Here is a 19,593-nt window from a genome sequence, read left to right on the forward strand (position 1 = left end):
GGGTTTTCCCATGCAACTAATCTCCTCTTTGGTTTTTACCCTTATCCTAGCTGCCCCATTTTCTGCCACTAGCCACACTGGCAGACTTATGCACTGGCACACCAAATATTTCTGAAACCACAGTGCCAGCCCACTGTCTGCCATTCCATGTTGTCCATTCTTTTCTGACCTACTGTCATTTCTATAGGTACATGCTTATGTAAATTGGGCGTCCTGCCCCTCAAGGAGCTGTGCTAATAAGTCCGCTCATCCCTGTTAAGTGTAACCCAACTGGAACCTGCCTACTTTGCTAAAAAGAAAAGCTTTCAGCCATTTCTTTGGGCTACAAACTGCAACAATAACTTGTATTGCCAACATTTGTGATTTAGTACTTCCCTCTAAATGCTTTCTGAATGTGTCTGCTTGCAGACACAGTCTCTCAGACGAGGAGAATAAAAGAGAATCTGGCACTGTCTCATGCCACTCAGCAGTCACTTGCCTTTCTGTTGAGCGCTAATGACTACCAAAAAGCGTAAGGCATTACACTAAGGGGATCCAGGGACTGGATTCTGCAGGCTACAACTCAAAATACACACAAAAGCAAACAGAGGGTTTTGACTTGAAACCTCCCCAGAAGTCACATCCTATCCTTTCCTTTCAGAGATTACGGCTGGAAACTTCCATGGAAGTGTGCCATCTCGGCATGAAGGGTCTCTCTCTTAGCCTTTAACGATGATAGCTGGTACACTACACACAACCTTTTGCTGCTTACACTGGCAGAAGTTGTGGTCAGCACCATGTCAACCAACTCCTCACACTCTAAGGCTAATGATAACATATGAAGGACATGCTGCTGCAATCAGCCCAGTAACTTGGGCTACCCATGTGACATCTTTATCCATCTTCTCCTAGTATTTTAAAGCAGGCTATACTACAAACAATACTTACTACTTTCCTTTTAAAAAAGTATGAAACAAAAGCTCAGCTAAAGCACCATAAATTGTCTTGGAGACTAGGTAAGAAGATAAGCACTACAGTACTCGATTAGGCATTTTTACCACTCAAAGGAGAGATACAGATCTCCTGAATCAAAAGATGTTCTGCTGGAGTGTTACAGTTCAGAGGGAAAATTGGGTAAGTCCATTGTAGAAACCTGCAGTTATTTAGCAGTAGTCATAAATAATCCATAAACTCTTTACTAGGTCTTTTATTTCCTCCTCATCTATCAAATGCACAAATCATAGATTATTTTTTTTTTTTTTGTAACCAACTTTAAGAAAGTTTTTTAAGCTTTAAGGCTGCAAAGGGAACACACATAATATTTGTTCCAAAGTTCAAATTGGCTTATGTGTGAACCAAAGTCAGCTCTTAGATTACACTGAAAATATATGGGACCTTAAGTAAAATCTTTTTAATAGCATTTGGAGAATTTTTCCCTTGTCTCTACTTATAAAACTTCACCGTAAGGCAAGGGTGTAGATCTCACTCCTAATTCATCTCTCCCTGAAGCACTACAAACATGATGCTATAGTTCAATAACCTAGTGAAAGCAGAGAAGGAACTTGCAGTAATTTTGTTCCTTATTTTAGTGTAATCTCTACACTACCAGGCTAGTGTTTAGGCAGTGCTAAGAAGCTTGAGTTTTTAGGTTCAAATTATATTAATCTGACACCGTCTGTTTGGTGGCAACTGGATCCGGGACAAGCAATTTAATGGGGTCAAAGCGGCACCTCAGCAATTTTAAGGAAGCATAGAAGCAATTTCCCACTCTGCCTTTGAACAGTGAGCAACAAATACTGCAGTCTAAAGGAGATGGGGAATCCTTCAGTGAGCCATAATCACATCAGCTCCAGACTGCAAAATCTAAAACCAGAACTAAATTGGGGAAGGGGAAACAATCAAGAGTATGCAAAGTAAGAAGCAAGTAAAATCATGGTGCCAAATCTCCCTTTCCACACCCCCTCATCACCCCTTTTTAGTTCCTTCAGGATGCAGAATAGGATATCGCACTTTTAAATGAACATGCCTGCACCACCAATGGTACTGCAAGCTCTGATACTCTGGGAAAACAGAACTCAGATTTTCCCATTAAAAAAGCCCAGGCTCCTCTACATTGAGCCAAATGAAATGCTCTGTTAGCAATTGGCATCACAGAGCCTATGCAAGACAAGGGAGCCAGATAAGGTTCAGCAAAATTTCCCGTGAAAAATCTTTAGGAGGGAGGGTGCTGGTGTGGTCAGCAGCTGAGCCATACTGCTTCCATCGACGTACACATACCTACATTCACACAGGTTATTCTCTTGCTTGGGAGAAAACTATAAATAGAGATGCAAAGCACAGTACGAAGAACCCTAATCTAACTATAGGCGCTGTAAGGCTGTGTATGCTCTGCCAAAGAAAAGTTCCTGCACAATGCAGAGGCAGATGTTGCAGGCAGCATTTACTTGGAGGGCTCCCTATGTCTGCAACTATCCAACCCTTTAATGTGTGCAAGGACTTGGCTCAGGAACAGTTCCTTTCAGCTTTCCCTGCTGTTACTCTACTCACTCCAGCATGCTTCAGTCCTCTTCTACAGAGCTGCTACTGAGCTCCCCCCTTCCCCTCACTCCGGACTTCATGACTGTTCTCCCACACTGCTGTTACCTAATCTTCTGAACTTCTTCCTCCCTTGCAGGGAAATGCTGTGAGAAGGAGGTAGATAGTGCTTTCATCTCCTTGTACTCCCAGTTTTATAGCATCCCTGTTCTGATGGTAGTATGAAAGAAGCAGACAGGTATACAACAGCTGACAGACTACCTTAAACGAAAAAAACCCTGCCATTTATAATGTGGCAAGGCAAAGGGGAAATGCATCAAAAAACCTGCAAGACTTCCTGAAACAGATCTGAGTTACACTACCACAAGAAGAGACTAAACCATAATAGTTACATGCTTATAGAATGTCAGTTAGACTATAGGATGCTGCAGGAAAGATTATTAGGAAACTGTTAGTAAAGGTATCACTGGGTAATGGTTCCTGCTGCTGGTACAATACAATCCTCAAAAATAAATGTAGTCAAAACCGCAGTATTTTTAATGCAGCAGACACTGATATCATGGCAGAAATCTCGTTATTATATTACCTCTGATGTGCTAAATGATTCATAAAACAAAAATATTTTCTACAAGAAATACTTCTCTGGTAACCAGACAATTGACATTAGTGTTACTAAATTTAAGAATGCTTTTTTTTTTTTTTTTTTTAAGCAACTAGAAACCCCTTAGAGTGCAGCCTGCTGACAAATAATCTGGGCAAAGCTGGACCATCTGCCCAAGTATGGTGATAGTTCAGCCAGCTCCGAATGGCTTTATCCCATGGCAGTATTTGAAAGAAGGGCTTAGAGGTAGTAGCTGCGAATGGGATTCTAGGCAGGCATTAGGTTCTAGAAAATGCATCCTCACATCCCATCTTCCACAACTTACCAGGTTGTGCCTACTATGGAAGCCGCGGAGACAAGAGGAGTGATGTGCAGAGTGAAACAGCTGACGATGAGGACCTGACACCCACACCACACACATGGAGGAGGTTACTTCAGGCTAGTTTCTGTACACTCATTAGCAACTGCAGCACACCAGGTGTGTTCCTTACGTGCATCTTAGCCAGGAAGTCCAGCTTCATCCAAAAAGATATCTCATCTGTGAGCTCCAAGCCTGCTCTGCGATACAAACCAAAGCACAGGTACAACTTGGAGGCTCACTTCAAAAGCGTATTTCTGATTAAAAGCTTCCAGTTGAGTACATCTGGAGGAAATTTCTCTTTTTGCTCATTATATTTCAGATTCTCCTCTGTAACACATTGGAGATCGGTTGTTTTCAACCTTTTTGGATTCATAGAACTGAAGACATTTCCCTGGAGTTGCAGGTCCAGGCTTTTCTTACACTACATCTTGGCTGAGTGGCCACAGTGCACTGCGTGGTCCTGCTTCCTATTCACTAAGTCTAGACTCCGCCAAAGGCTACAGCAGTTTCCTTCCCATGGAAAACCATATCCAGGGGGACATGACTCTTTGCATCCTAGACATATCCTTAGCTAAAAACACAACCAAAAGATTTTGCAAGACACCTCTAGTGCTATCACAAGGATGCTTAGATGTAAAATTCTGCTCCTTGATGGCATAGCACCTTAAGAATTATTAGCAAAATGATCCTCTGGTGGAAGAATCGCTGTTGTTCTTGCTTCTTTGTCCTGAACAGCATATATTCAAAGCAGTCTATCAAACAGGATTGCCTCAACACGTACCTATGTGCATCACGTTGAGGGTGGAGCTCTAACGAACAGTTTCTATCTTGTTCAGGAAACTGCAACCCAAAAGTTGCCAACTTTTGAAACCTACTACCTATGACAGTCATTACAAAAACTCATCATATGAAACAAGGCTTTCCCCTGTTCATGTTCCTTACATTCTGAGACTTGTGAAAGAAGTGGTAGAACATCATCACGTGCTAAAACAGGAACAAACTGACAAATTTTTAAACCCAAGCTCATGATTTTTGAACAGCTGGTGGTGGCAATCTTGGATGTTCATTGCTTACTGCCTTCTTCAAGGAACTGTTAAGATACAAGGCACTGTCACTGTTGGGAAAGGGTAAATTAAGCCCAAACAAAGCTGTATAGAATGTTCTGAAACATGACTTATACTAACTAAAATTAAGTATGAGTGACTAACAAGTGGGTGCTGGACCAAGAAAGCAAACAACTTAGGTATTCAAGTCAAGTCACCTGGCGTAAACTGCCCCATGAATCTCCATGACAATTATATTTTAGTTGTTAATAATAAGAAACCGTCCATGGGATGCATCATCAGCCTATCACAGTACCCTACTATCCATGTGCTTCATAGTATACATTTGTACAGAACATTTCTTTTTAACACATGTACAGTGGAGGGGTTTTTTTTGTGTGTGTCTATACATCTTACCTTATTGAGGGAAGTTTGTTACAATACTGCATTAAGGATGTGGACGTCTCTGGACTCCAGTCTGTAGATTTGCATATGAAAAGGATGACAACAAGAAAAGAAAACCAAGGATAATGCAACATCCTCCCAGTATCTACAACGTATCTAAGAAAAAGAAAAATTTGCTGCGGACTGTTGACTGAGAGAGAAACATCTATAGCCTAGGGAGGGAGAATAAAGAGGTGAAGGAAGACTTTGGCAGCAGTGTGAAAACAGAAAACCTTGCAGATATGTTACCTCTTGATGTCCAGAGATACTACTCATTTTATTTGGGAACCTATTTGACTACCTGTATAGTGTTTAAAGGAAAAACTCAGGAAGAATAAGGTACTGCCATTATGAGATTTCCCTTCTGGTTGTGAAGGAAAAAGTAGGTCACAGCAGAAAGCACGCTGACAGAAACTTCAAGCTATGGTTGTCCCTATCAAAGCCAACAGCAAGAGGCAAAGTATCCAACCTTCCAGTACAGCATTTCAAAAGTGGGAAGTGTCATAAGTCATAGAGATAGGGCCAGGAGATTTCAAGATTGCTTTCTCTAAAGTGGAGTAAATAGGGCTTTTAGCCTATTATTATTTTATTGACAGCCAACACTGATGTCTCAAATCAGATGAAAAATTCACCTGTGCTTCTGCAGTTCTAAAAATGAAAGGGGAAAAAAGCAAAGACAACAAAGCTGAAAAGTAGTGAAAGCAATATTTACTGTAGGTTCCTATAATGCTTTTCACATCTGGAGACTGGAGGATAAAAGAATACTTCATTGCTAACCTGAAATAAACCATCACTTTCACAATTTCCATTCTGCTTTTATATAGGAAACATGTAACTGCAGAGAACCAGTCTACAAAAAGCTTATTGCCCCAGAAGCATTATAAAGTCACTAGGCTTTACGATAATTATATCATTAAGTTTTCAATCCCTTAATTCACTTTCTCAGACAAGTTCTGCCTGGGAACCAGGAAAGAATACTGTACATATGTAACAAAAGGTAGATACCCCCAAATAAAATTCAGCACCTTTGAACAGATTCCTGATTCCCATCATACTAAAGTCAACACAACACCCTTATTGCCAAAATTGCTATTAAGTAACTATTACTATCAAGTATTTCACATGTAGAAGCCTTATGACAAAACAAAGAAGTGCGCAGGAAACAGAAGTGAAATACGGAATTATTCCTAAATTCACAAAGAAGACATAAATGGCTGCCTCTTTAATTCCATCTCCCTCAGAAAAAAAACCAAGAATTTTGCTATGAAAAAGACACAGTAAGAATTTTGGTTAAATTTATATTAATATTGTAACTGTATGAACAATTTAAAAATTAAAACCTATTTTCATTAATTTTCAGTATTGTTGTCTATCAAAGAGAAATCTCTTAGTTGAAAATAGTAGCCTATTTCCAAGAGTCATCTGTGCTGTATTCAGTACATATGGGCAATAAAGCACCAATAAAATCAGGTACAGCTTTTAGAAGCAACTACTGCCTTATTCTGTGCAGACTTAATTTCTTTATTTCATCTGATAACATGATTCAAATGGAACATGTTTACAATGTCAGAGTTTCTTGCATTAATAGAGCTTACGCTTGGTGGTCATCTTCTAGTTTGGGGGTTTGTATATGTTATGTATACACACACACAGAGACACATAAAGCAAATATTAAGCAAATCCAATCCAGTACTCTTAAAAACGAGTACTGCATAAACAAAACATAAGTGCACACAGCAATTTCATGTTCTAAATCCACCCACACGGTTGTTCTCAGCAATTCAAGAACAGAGCTGCATGGGCAGATTGACAGAATTTCAGTTACAGACATCTGTGCTGAAATAATGATCAGCATATTAAGGTTTTGTTCATTAAGCAACAGAATAAGGTCTTGGGTTTTTATTATTTTATCCTCAAAAAGAAAATAAATACACAAAAATCACAACAACAACAAAGCAGAATAAGCTCATGATACTCTGCTTCATTCATTCACTTTGAGAAATCTACTCATCTTGGAAGCATAATCTCAGTGCTATTCCAGGAACGAACCATGATAAACAAACTTGCATGTATGAAATTAGTTACCTTAAAAATCAAGAAAAAAAATGCAATAAACTACAGTGTAGCCTATAGGATATCATTGTCTTTTGCTGCTGCCCATACCACAATACTGAGGAAGATAATAAAATCCCTAACAGGCCAGATGTAGAACTGCCAGACCCCATAAATTACTTGTCTCAGTGTCTAAGAGTCAGAGCTCAGCTTAAAGTCCAATGCAGGAAGTCTTTTCCTTCAAGGACACTTTGTTTAAATTAACTGTACATAGCTTCATGGTCCACAAGGATGCCCAGTCTTTGAACCCTATTAGTGTAAGTGGCCTCATTTTGCTCAAATTACTTCCCATGGCAGTGAGTTTTACCGTCTAACTACCCATTATGTCAGAAAGTCTGATAAGCAAAGCAGTCTTGGCAAAAGTCTAGAGACTAAAGCAAAAGACGGACCAAAAGCCTAAAGCAAAAACAAGTTTCTTCCTTTAAAGGAAAGACTTCATGCTATCCTTTACTTTCCTTTTTGCGGAATGTCCCCATGCTCTTGTGTTACAAGAACAACAGCAGAAGCTTCATATGTAACTGTAATTTTATTCATGTCATCCTCCCATGCATCTCTCTTGCAAGGTAAACAATTCCCCATCTTCAATTTTGTGAGCTAAAACAAGAGAGAGACAACACTTAGGTTTTATTTCAACAGCTTGCATCACCAAAGTTTCACAGCTTACTTCTAAGCATCATGACTTAAATTGATTAAATGAAAAAGGGGATAAATTTGTACATTTTTCACAGCCTCCTCGGAGCTCCAGGGCATGAACTCTTCCTTTCTGCAGCTTTCAGTCAATATTGAATGACTTTTCAAAAACTTAATTCAAGAGCATCAATGGAGCAAGAACTAGTTATACGGTGGTGCTATCTCCATGCATAACCTACCACAAACCCTGTGCTCCTCTGGGATTGTAACCTGTATTAATACTGGGGAAAAAAAAAAAGGTAGAAGAGCAAGACAGAAAACAACCTTAGTAAGTGAGGTTGCCAGGCAAACCTATTTCTTCTGGCAAATGTTGAAATAGCTGGACGGGAGCTATAGCACATCTGCAGGCAGATATGCCCAGGGAAGGTTCCTGAGCAGTTATAATACAAACCAGATCCCATGGATTTCAGTAGGTCAGGACTGTTACTACACAAACCTAGCCATGATTCACACCATGCCACTCTAAAAGAAGACCCCAACTTCAAGGTCTTCTGCTCCATTACAGGCAGATTTGTAATCAAACATAACTTCTTGTTTAGTTTTCTCAGAAATATGTAGAATCCTGATCAGCAAATTCTTTTCTACCATCAATTACGCAGCTCATGTTCCAGTTCATTAATGCTGCCTCATCTCGAAAGCTACAGGGATTTCAGAATTCTTCCTGTAACATTTACAAAATATTTCCATAAATTTCCTACTTACTGAGCAAATAACAGACCTTCCCCAGTTAATGTTCCTAACAGAGTCAGAACATCAACTCAGGGTATTGTGTATGGAGCATCCAGCTGGTTCTCTCCATGAGAGGAGAGCAGAGACAAAGTTTGTGGAATTGAAGTCTCACCAAGAAGAAAACATGCCTCCAGGGCAACAAGCACAGGTAAGAACTGGGGTAGCAAGGACCTACGCTTCTGGTTCATAGCCCTGCTCTCACAAGTAAATGGACATGCAGGGCTCACAGGGGCTTCCCTCGTTACTGAGCAGTCATTCTGTATAGGACATGTCTGTTCAGAAGGGAGTAAATCCAAGAAGACTCAAGGCTCCATTTTGCTGCCACAAAACTCAAATTCTAAAAACTAAGTAGAAGGCATTACACAGGTAGATACAGACATCATCATATGTATTTTTATATGGGTATTTTACTAAAACATCTCTTATGAATAGATCTTCCCTCAATTTATAAGCAAAATATTTTTTAATAGTTTTCACTTGGTGCATGGCCACAGGTATTTTTATAGCAAGCATATCTGCAAAACCATATGTGAGACTCCTGATTGGCAATGCTCTTAAGTGCTGCGGTCACTAATTATTAAGTATTACCAACAAACAATCCTTTTCTAACAAGGGCTCAGTCCAACAGCAGGCAATTCACAGGGAACTCAAAACTATGAAACTGCACTGTCGGGCGGGTGATAGCGGGATGCTCTGGATTATTAACAAGGCAAACTCAGCTGGCGGTTGCCTGCACCCCAAGGCACATTGTGCCCCACCACCACGCCCCAGGGCACACCGGGCCACACCGGTGCTACAGGACCCTGAGCTGTAACAGTGTTGGGCATCCAGCCTCGGGGCCGCTGGGCTTCTCAGGGAGAGCCAGTTCACAGCAAATAGCGCATCCCCCCCGCTCAAGGCGCCGACTTCGTCTGGCGAATGCCCGTGTGAAACAAATCACAGATTTCATACGTTTCCCGAAAGACAGTCGGAGAGAAGGGAATCGCTTGACAGGCTGGGGACACAGAGATTAAGCTTCAGAAAACATAAAACACTGCTGCCCCTTTTTAGCGTCTATTAGAAAACAAACGCCTGGAACAAGCCGCCAGCGCTGCCTCGCGCTCTAGCTAGCCCGGGCCAAGCCGCGGAAGGCGCACAGGCCGCCCGCCCGCCCGCGACCACCTCCGCGGCGGCAAGGAGCGGCAAGGCGGGCCGGAGAGGGGCCGGGGCCACCCGCCCTCCGGAGCGGAGAGCCGGGCCGCGCCGCCCCGCCCGCCCCCTTCTGCCCCGCGCGTCACCGCCCTCCACCGCGCCCGGCGGCCCCCGCCGCCCCATACCGCCCCGCCCTGCGCCTCGGAGCGCTGATTGGCTGAGGGCAACCCCGCCCCGCCCCCTGCCGCCAGCCCGCGTGCCGCTACCGTTGCCCTTCGGCGGGCAAGGGCGCGCACGCGCACTGCGGCCCGGCCCGTTGGGCGCCCAACGCGTCGCCTGACTGAAAACAGCCGCCAGCCTGGCCGTGAGGGCGGCGGGCGCTGGAGGGAGAGGGGCGCTCCCGCTGCTCTAGTAACGACTCCTCCGTGTCGGCGGATATTTGTTTTACCCCGCTCCCCGCTCGCAGGCGTTCGCGCCTGGGCTGCCCGAGCCGGCGGGCCCTCGCACGTCAAGGCGTCGCAGCGGGGCGGTTGGGGTCCTTCCGCGCCAGCCGTCGCAGCCGGTGGGCCGTGGGGAGCGCGCGCGCCGGTGGCCCCCCACCATGTATTACAAGTTCAACGGCTTCACGCAGCGGCTGGTCGGGGCAGCAGCGTCCGCCGCCTACAACCCCCAGGTAACGGGGCCGCCGCCCGGCGCGGCCGTGACCTTCGCCGTCCCCTTCCCCGCGCTGCGCCACTCAGCCCCCGGAGCCGCCGCGTGAGCCGGGCCCGCCGCCCCTCGGGGAGCCCCGGCCGCGGGCAGCTGGGCTTGGCGGGCCGGGCGAGCGCGGGCTGCCGGGCGGAGGCCGCTGGGGCCGGCTCGCCCCGGCACAGGCCTCCGCCGGGGGGGCTCCGGCGGCTGGCGGCGTTTGTTTCGCCGGGGAGGGGTCTGCCGCGCCCCGCCCCCCCCGCGCAGCCACGGTGCGTCCCGGCCGGTCGTGTGACCTTGGGCAGGACGGGACTCCTCGTTGTGCCTCTTGAGGCAGCCTGGGGAGGGACGGGGTGTTGTGGCAGGGAGCTAGGACGCTTCCATCGTGCGGGACTGCCCTGGAGCTAGAAACGGTGGCTGGTGGGGGTTTAAAACCGTAGCTGGCAAATGCGGACAGCTCTGCAGCTAGTCCCCCTTTCTTCTCTGTACATGCAAAAAACGTAATTGTTGAAAGCATTAAACCCCATATTAGAGAGGACGCGCATCTATGGAAGTGTAAATGCAGAACAGTCTTTCCTCAGTGCAATGCTGACATACTAAGTGTATGCACGATTAACGCTTGCATTAAATAGGCTTATACTTACCATGCTGTAGTTAAAAGTACATAGTTAATTCTGTAGCAATAGAGGGGAGGTGAAGGAGAGGGGAATGGATCCTGATTACATCAGCCATTTCAAGACACTGAAGAGCTGCATATTGGTGAAAACACAAAACTTGTTTGCTTCTATGTATTTCAACATAGATTCCTAAGTAATACTAGGAAGACTTGTAATGCAATTTTGTCGTGGCACAAATGCAGCATGGTTGCTATACTGTGTTCAGGTTTTTGGGTAAACTTTGTAAAACTGAAGTTCTTACAGTTTAGTAATAAAAACACCCCAAAACAATCTGGAGGTTAACAATTGAAGGAACTGGTTTTTAAAAGTCAGCCTTCCAAAGAGCAAACATATCTGATGTAACTTGACACTTTAAGAAAATACATGTGTACACACAGAAGTGAAATCCAGATTATGGTTTGTTTTTTTATGACTAATTCAATAAAAGGTAACTGAAAGAAACCACATTCTTGTAGACTAACGTGTATTGTTGTGGTACACAAACAATTCTATTTCACTCTTTCTTAGCCTGATTTGTTAGCAGCATACTTTACAGTTCTGCTTTCCTGGATATCCTTGACTATGCAAGTTTTACTTGGAAAATTCAGTTGTCTTCCGCAAGCAAGAACACTGTACTGAGCTTCTGTAAAATCTCAAATTGTTTCAAGGGGTCCAGAACAACTACAAAGCCAAAAAAAAATACTATTTTTTTTTAAAGTTAAGATGTTATAGTTTAGATGGATAGACAGAAGAGTTGAGAGAACTGGATGATCAGGCATGGCATAGTGGTTAATGGGCCATATTCTGCCAGGATGCTCATAGGAAATGGAATACTGCAGGACGTTGCCAATTACCTGGAGCAGGCAACAGAGTGCACTCTTGTAAAGTTCACAGAAGACATCAGGCAGTGGCTCCAAAAATGATTGAAGTAGAGTTGCCATTCACAAGGACCTGTCTAGAGTTGAGGAATGGGCCGACAGGAACACTACAAATGTCCATGAGGACAAAAAGGCAGTTGTGCACGTGGGAAGGAAGAGCCCCTGGCAGGGATACAAGCTGAAAAGCTCTGTGGTAGAGACCCTGGAGGTACTGGCGGACAGCAAGCTGGATGTAAGCCAGTAGCATGACCTTCCCATAAAGGTGGCCAAACAGCATCCTGGGCTGTATTACTATATGCATAGCCAGTAGATTAAAGAAAGTGACTCTCTCCCTCTACTCAGCACTCATTAGATCACATCTAGGTACTGCATCCAATTGTGAAGCCCCCCCAGTATGGGAATGTTCTTGATCAAAACTGGAGTAAGTGCAGCTGAGGTCACCAAGATGTTTAGGGGGGCTGGAGCACTTGCCCTGTGAGGAGAGCATTAGGAAATGGGGCTTGTTCTACCTGGAGAAGAGAGGGAGAGGGGGGCAGGTGCAGACCAAAGACCAGCCAGCCAGCACCTACAGGGAGGTTATCAAGATGATGTAGCGAGGCTCTCTGCACAATGGGGCATGGTGGGAGGGCAGAAGATACCAGGCAAAAGCTGCAACAAGCAAGGTTCAAACTGGATGTAAGGAAAGACATTTTCATGGTGAGGTCAGGCAGTGGAACGGGTACCCAGAGAGATTGTGCAGCCTCGATCCTTGGAGGCTTTCAAAGCTAGACCACACAAACCCCATAACAACCTGGTCTCACCTCAGTCTGGACTAAAAAGCACTTAGAGGGCCCTTCGATCCTGAATTACCCTATGAACTTAAGTAAACATTGAGGTACCAGTGACACTTTCTGTTATAGCAATTTCTGTCCCAAGAAGATTTTTATCTTCGCCTTTCCCCATCATGTTTTGGAAGGCTTCCTGGATAGTTACAGGAGGGGTAGGGATACATGGAAGAGAGAGAAATAAATAATATATTCCAGTCTAAAAGCATGTCTGTTCATTAAAAGTACGTCCAACAGGCATTTGTGCTAGAAAATACTCTTGCCGCTATTGCAGTGTTTGGGACACTTCTTACCTCTTCTGCACAAAGTTGTATTCAAAGAATAAAGATTAATTGATGCTTCAGTTGTGTAGAGGAAAGCAAAGGCTAGGGTTACCATTGGGGGTGGGGGTACTTCAAGCTCAAGCAGTAAAGTACCTCCTTTCTGGAAGAGTATGGCTTAGAACACTGTATTAGTCTCTAAGTCATTATGACTATTTTGCTGCAAATAATGCACCCTTTTTAGGATCCGAAGAGAAAAGCCCTAACACAGAAATACAGAAAGCTCTGATAACCACCTGGAGTAAGGTCCTAAAGACAACACTCTTGGGCTCCAGAGGTCAAGTTGTGGAATATTGCTTACCTTTTGGTTCGGTAAGCTCCATTACATTATACCAGCCATCCCATTTTAAGTACATCTTTATTTTTTAGGGATTAAAGTGGCAGAATTCTCTGTTAGCCCACATTCCGTTCTGTTAACGTTAGGTATTTATGAATATTGCACTAGATCAGAAAGACACGATAAATTCTGAATTATTGACATCTAGATTAAAATGCTGTACTTATCTAAATTGGTTCATAAAGGGTCTGTGCAAAACTAGCTTCACATATAGGTATCATTGCAGATAAAAAAAAGTCTAGATAGATCTCACTTCTGTGCTCTGCAAAGCAGTAAAGAATGTCGAAGAATAGAAATAGTTTTCTTCTAGAATATTGTAGTGATTTCTTCTTAGGTCATCATTGGGCATTGTATTTTATTTCAATGTCATCACTGAAACATTAAATCCCAATGTTTGAGAGAATATAATTGAGAAGGTGAGGTTGTATCCAAGCAGGAGCATTTCACATAAAGCCTGAAGAATACTGTCTCACTTTATAAATGTGATATTTTTTCTACTGATGAAAGAAACTCTATCTTTCATTTCTGGCTCACCATTCACATGGCTCAGTCCTCAACTGTGGCACACAAATCTGCTATGCAACAGAATAGCTGCATTTTAAAAAGTTCCCTTTCATCCCTTTTTACAATCTTAGGCCGGCTTTTTGGTAGAATTGTTTTAGTTTGACTCTAGTCCCAGGTGACACATTCAGACACATCAGACTGCTAAAATTGTTTGCAATAAATAGAGATTAAAATATGAAGGAAATCACGTGGTAAGTAGATGTTAAGTCCAAAATTAAGTAAATGTTTTCTTACTGATTTAATTGCTGTATTTAAGAAAACCATAGCTCTGCATGTACAATGGTTTGCTTTTTATGCTTCTAATCATTTTGATGTTTCTGGAAAAATGAAGACATACCGCAATGCAAACTGTGCTTGGTCAAATATACGGTATATTATATAGTTCACTCTATTCTGTACTGTTACATTCTGATGCTTCCCAATGGAGTATTGTTCTGATGCAGGTTTAAGCTTACTGTGGGCTTGCAAAATACCAGTCAGAATGTATTTCAGAAATTCTTTTGCTGACAGTAACACAACTAACAGTTTATACTAACAAAAAACACCTCTTTGTTTGAAACCTGTATTGTTCTTTCCATCTCAGTCTTAGCATTCTTAGAAGACTTAATTTTGCATTTAACAAAGTTATGTAAAGTAGAATGAACAATTTAGCCTGTTTGAATAAATGGGAGCTTTCTCAGCTAGTGCAGGTAAGCAGTCAAATAGATTAAAGACTACTACTCATTATTTAAGAGGATAATGACTGCAGTAACCATCACAAATACAATAAAAGCTATTTAATTCGGAGAGTTGGCTTATCTTTAAAGTACAAACAGTGGTACCAGTTTCAAATGCTGTCACATGAAGACAACTATATGAACTTTTCCCTAGTTTACCTAGCTGACCACAGGATTCACAATTCATAGGTGGAATTCAAGTGGAATTTTGTGTTGGTGTGGGGAACCCTGTTTAATGCAGTGTCTGTGTTGGTCAAACTGAACTTTCTCTCTTCTGCAGCATGTGTTTTTCTGTACTCTTTCCTGAAGCCAATGAACCATATCAATGATTTTTATTTAAATTGCTATGTGATATTAATTGGCACCGCACTGCTTTGGAAGTAATTTACAGCAGCACACTGATGATTATATGAGTTTTCTGGAATTGTTCCATTTGATTTCATGATGAAGTTAGTCACTTGAGACAGGTCTGAATCTCCTAGTGCTCCAACAGAAGGGGATCTTACAACTACCTGAACAAGAATGTTTTCTAAAGCCTGAAAAACTTAGATGGATTTCACTATTCTAGTAGTAATCCACAGGTGTGTCTTGCATCCAGTAACAAATATATTATATATAATATATATTAATAACAAATGGTAGGGGTTGCTGACCACTTTTTGAGCCCCCTATTTGTGATTTTAGGAATGATGACAGAAGTACCCTTTGTCACAGAACGGTTTGAAGTAGGTTGCAGCTTACTCCAGTTCTCAGTATTTGAAGTTTTTATACACTACAGATAGCTCATGAAATAAAGTCGACATGATCACAACAAGCAGGAATTGCAGTTATCTAGTAAATGTTGAAGTGATCTCAAAGAGTGCTCCTCAAAAAATTGAGCCCTCAGGAAGGCAAAAGTGAGATTCAGAAGTGCAGTCTTAAAGGAAGATGAAAGATGCACATTGTTGTGATACTAACAATCAAGAAGGCAAGAAACATTTTGGAGAAAAAGTCACCTGCACATTTGGTATAAACATCTGTTCTGTAGTTCTTTCTAACAAATCACCAACCTTTTAAAGACAAATCTAATAAAGTTCTTATAGACAAGAGTACTAGTCCAAAATTGCTTTCTTCAAGTATTTTGACGTAGTTGGTACTTTGCCTCGAATATATAGCCAGTAACTTCCTCTGACTAATAATGGTTTCCTAGATGCTTCCTTCTTACTGGTGTGACCAGAACTGCGTAATCTTAAATAATGTGGTACCTACCTTCTGTGCAAGCCTGTTCAGAGGAAGGCACTAGTTGCTGAATGTGTCAGAGAATCCAGTTTTGGCTGTTGTCTTTTAAAATATAACCAGTAAGGTTACAAAAGGATTCTAACATTCATTTAGGCACCAGAAAAGTGGGAAGTTGGACCCACGTCTTCAGGATGGAGCTCTGATGTCCATTCCATAGGCTGTTTGGGGATGTTGAGAAATCTGGTCTTTCTGTTGAAGGTGCCTATTGTAGCAGAAAATTTAGAGAATTTACATATGGAAAAAAACATGTCTGGTCTGTGGCAGGCATAAGAGACTAACAGCACCAGTCTGCTTCCAGTTCAGGCAGTTCTCTTAAGTACAAAATGCATCAACTAGTCCTTTGAACGGAAACTAGAATTTCAGTGCAGCCTTAACTTGACCCACGGAGAGCAATTCCTGCTTCTGTTTGTAATGAAAACCTGTTGCATTAACCTACTTGTACAATGCTTTTTATTTTCTCTTAGGAAAATAAATACAGCTGTTTCAGGAGCCATAATGTAAGACATTACTGCCATGTGTCTGGGAATAACTGGTAAATCTAACTATAATAATAAAGTCGAGGAGGCCTCTTCATGATGGCTGTGACTTTGTGCACTTAATCTTATCCATAGAACTGGATTATGTAGGTTTTCGTCATGGCAAATGTAGAGTACAGCTGTCTGAATTGAAAGGAAGTTGTTAGGCTGCTCATGGGGAGTAGGTACATTGAGGTGTGGAAAGTTGCAGCAGCATGTGAATTATAGGGTGTAGTTACACCTGCATAAAATATCCACCACATCAGGGGTTCTGGAGTGTTCTTGAGTACCAGTTACTATTTTTGTATGAAACAACTGGTCTTAACCTTTTACGGTTTTTTCCTCCTCAAACTGTACACCCAAATTACATAAGGCCCAGTTATTTATGGCTACAGCTTGCAACATTCAGAAGGAAGAGTTCATTGAAGTCTCCTCACTGACCCAAGCATCAGTGATTCCCTACTTCTAATCCTACTGCTCAAATAGAGTCCTGGGTAGTCTGACTGTGTGTGAAAAAACAAACAGCAATTTGGACCAAGTACCAGCATAGGAAACTTATAATAGCTATGAATTTATGTCATGAAGAAATCAGAAAGGAAGCTTCTCTTTTCCTCCCTAAGCCCTGACCCGAAGTTATAACTGAGAAATGAGTGGTCCAGCAATGTGTCTTTAGCTCATTGTCACAGGTCTTCATACCAGATAAATACTCTTTGTAATGTATCCTTGTAATGACTGGCAGTGTGCCTGCCTAACACGACAATTGGTACATTTGCAAGTGTTATATACCTTGATATTTTAATCTTTATTTGTGCAGGGACTCAAACCAATAGTTTCCACTGAATCCCCAGCTCTGATTTTTGGGACAACTAAACTTGCTTCAGATTTACCAGCAACTGATTCTTTCTTGGGTAAAAACAAGGTGCCAGACCTACAGAAACTTTTTCAGGTAATGACAACTTTGAGAGTAACTTAAAGAAAACTGCACAGCGGGACATATCTTTCCTTATTTTAATGTGGCTGACTACCTTTGTCATTCTGCAATACCAAAATTTCACAAAGTCTAGTTAAGAAAGCATCAAGTACAGTATAACCTGTATACTTGTACTATACTAGAAGGTATATGTGCCTTGTATAGGAGATGAATACAGAAAGTGGAAAGTCTAGTAACATTGTCTGTTTACTGGCTTCAGAAGATGCTTATTGTATTATTTGGCTATTGGAACACTTTCTGTCTGGGAATCTAAGTGTATGCCTTGAAGCAGATCTGGAGGAGCAAAGCAGATCATTACTGGTTTGTGTATAATAACTGAATATTGCTAAAGCTGCTTATTATGCAGCATAAGAGCACAGTAAAGTTTTCAAAGCCAGTTTGTTAGCTATATGATTTCTAAGCATACTAGGACTTTTTGTAAAGCAAATTAGTTAAGCATTGTTAAAAAAAATGATCAAGAATGTACTTTATATAATGTTCCCTTTTCTCTCTTACATGCCACTTGCATTTGGAATGTGTCAGTCTGACTTGGTGAATAATTTTTTATACATATCTTTTCACGTTCTTTTGTTAGTGACACTTCCCATCCAGGTCCTCTTTAGAAATATTTTAAGATACATTCTTTCTGTCTGCACTTAACAGCTTTGGCTAATAAAATTAACTTGCTTTTGCATTTGTCTTGCTAAATGAAAAACGTAATACACTCGATTGTAGATAGCCTGTTTGTCATGGAAGTCCCTTAATTTACCTGAGGTAGCTTGTTCCTTATGACCTTGGTATGCCTGTTCATTTCTTTTTTTTGTTTGTTTTCTTTTTAAACTTTTCCCACAGAAAGCAGATGGACTGCCAGTACACCTGAAACGAGGAGTTCCAGATAAGCTGCTTTATCGGACCACTATGGCTCTAACAATAGGCGGGACTATCTACTGTCTAGTAGCGCTGTACATGGCCTCACAACCAAGAAACCAAAAATGAATGAACCACAACTCATGGGACTCGTGACTTCTCTGGAGGACCTCCTGCATATATCTCTCTGCACTTGCTTTAATTCTGTGATTATACAGGGTTCATTATTCAGATCGAATTTCTTGGAGAAAATGTTTTTAAATTGGTTGCCTTATGCATTCTAGAAATCAATATAAACAGACTTAAAGACATCATTTTAACATATGGTTGTAGCTTTGCCTCTGTTGTCTTGCAGGAGCGTATGAACAGTTGGAGAAAGTTAGAGCTTTTCCTTCCTTCCCTTCCCCAGCTTACACAATGTTAGAGAGAGGACAGCACTTTGTGGGCTATGCTCCACATTCCTTAGTGGGAGGATGCTGCTGGTTTTCCAAACAATAAAAGCAAATAGTTTAATCATTATAACATACTGGAAGCCTGTTTCTGTCATACACAGCTCATTTTACATAAGCATGTGGCAGTGGAACTTTTCTAAATGCTGGTAATATTCTCAGATATTTGTACCTCTGATGGTAGGGCAAAGGGCTTTTCTCCTTGGAGCATTTAAGGTGGATTTATTCCATAGCGTTAACATCACTGTGTGCAGCAGAGTGCACCAGTATCGGGGTGTCAGTTTTACCAGTGTTTGGACTTTTAATTGTCAAAGTATCTTACTGTGCAATAAAGATAACTACATGAGTGATAAAACAGGCAAGTCTTGAAAGTTTCAGATCACTTTAGCTGGCCTGGTAGTGAAATAAACATATTGGTACACTTCTGTTTAAGTTAAACTTGCAGATCTTAAACTAGGCGACTGATTCAGCTTACTGTAATCTTTTTGAGATGGTAATCCTCTTAAAAGCCTCTCTCAGAACTCATTGGGTGTTTAAATATAATTTTTGGTGAAACAGATCACTGTCATAATTCAGCTGCATACTATTTTCAGTGTATGCACTCACCTATTTATGTAAACACACACATTTCCTTTGCTGTGTGAGTGAAAGAGAGAGAAGCCAATAAACCCCTTTATTCTCCTTCCCTTGTGATACCATAGCCTTGAACAGCAAGTTTCACACAAGTTTTCACAAAAAGCATCCTTTAATTTGATAGATGATCCTCTGTCTATGAGCATTGAGTATTCGCTCTTGGTCACCTAGGCTCTGGATAAGCATGGATTCATTGGCCGCTGTAAAGACCTGTTTCTCCCAGAACTACAGAGACCACCTTCCGTGTAAATAAAGAACAATAATTGAGTTCTGT

At 41.9% G+C, this 19,593-nt stretch overlaps 1 protein-coding gene across 2 annotated transcripts; it reads left to right on the forward strand.

Annotated features, from left to right (window-relative positions):
• Window positions 1-10,010: 10,010 nt before the first annotated feature.
• LOC102047792 (cytochrome c oxidase subunit 7A-related protein, mitochondrial) lies at window positions 10,011-19,107 on the forward strand. 2 transcript variants are annotated; one of them, XM_055725914.1, is made up of 3 exons: window positions 10,011-10,298; window positions 17,215-17,346; window positions 18,223-19,107. In XM_055725914.1, exons 1-3 carry the CDS (start codon window positions 10,227-10,229, stop codon window positions 18,364-18,366), a joined length of 348 nt encoding a protein of 115 aa, XP_055581889.1. In that variant the 5' UTR covers window positions 10,011-10,226; the 3' UTR covers window positions 18,367-19,107. The 2 variants fall into 2 exon arrangements, with proteins under 2 accessions (XP_055581889.1, XP_055581890.1); XM_055725915.1 differs by lacking the exon at window positions 17,215-17,346 and having other exon boundaries at window positions 10,075-10,298.
• Window positions 19,108-19,593: the final 486 nt, after the last annotated feature.

The sequence above is a fragment of the Falco cherrug genome, chromosome 13 (assembly GCF_023634085.1).
Source record: "Falco cherrug isolate bFalChe1 chromosome 13, bFalChe1.pri, whole genome shotgun sequence".
Classification (NCBI taxonomy): Eukaryota; Metazoa; Chordata; class Aves; order Falconiformes; family Falconidae; genus Falco; species Falco cherrug.

Coding starts and splice junctions, on each gene's coding strand:
- LOC102047792 (XM_055725914.1), top strand. CDS start 10,227: ATGTATTACAAGTTCAACGGCTTCACGCAGCGGCTGGTCGGGGCAGCA. Junction 10,299..17,214: donor CCGCCGCCTACAACCCCCAG/GTAACGGGGCCG, acceptor TTATTTGTGCAG/GGACTCAAACCAATAGTTTC. Junction 17,347..18,222: donor ACCTACAGAAACTTTTTCAG/GTAATGACAACT, acceptor CTTTTCCCACAG/AAAGCAGATGGACTGCCAGT.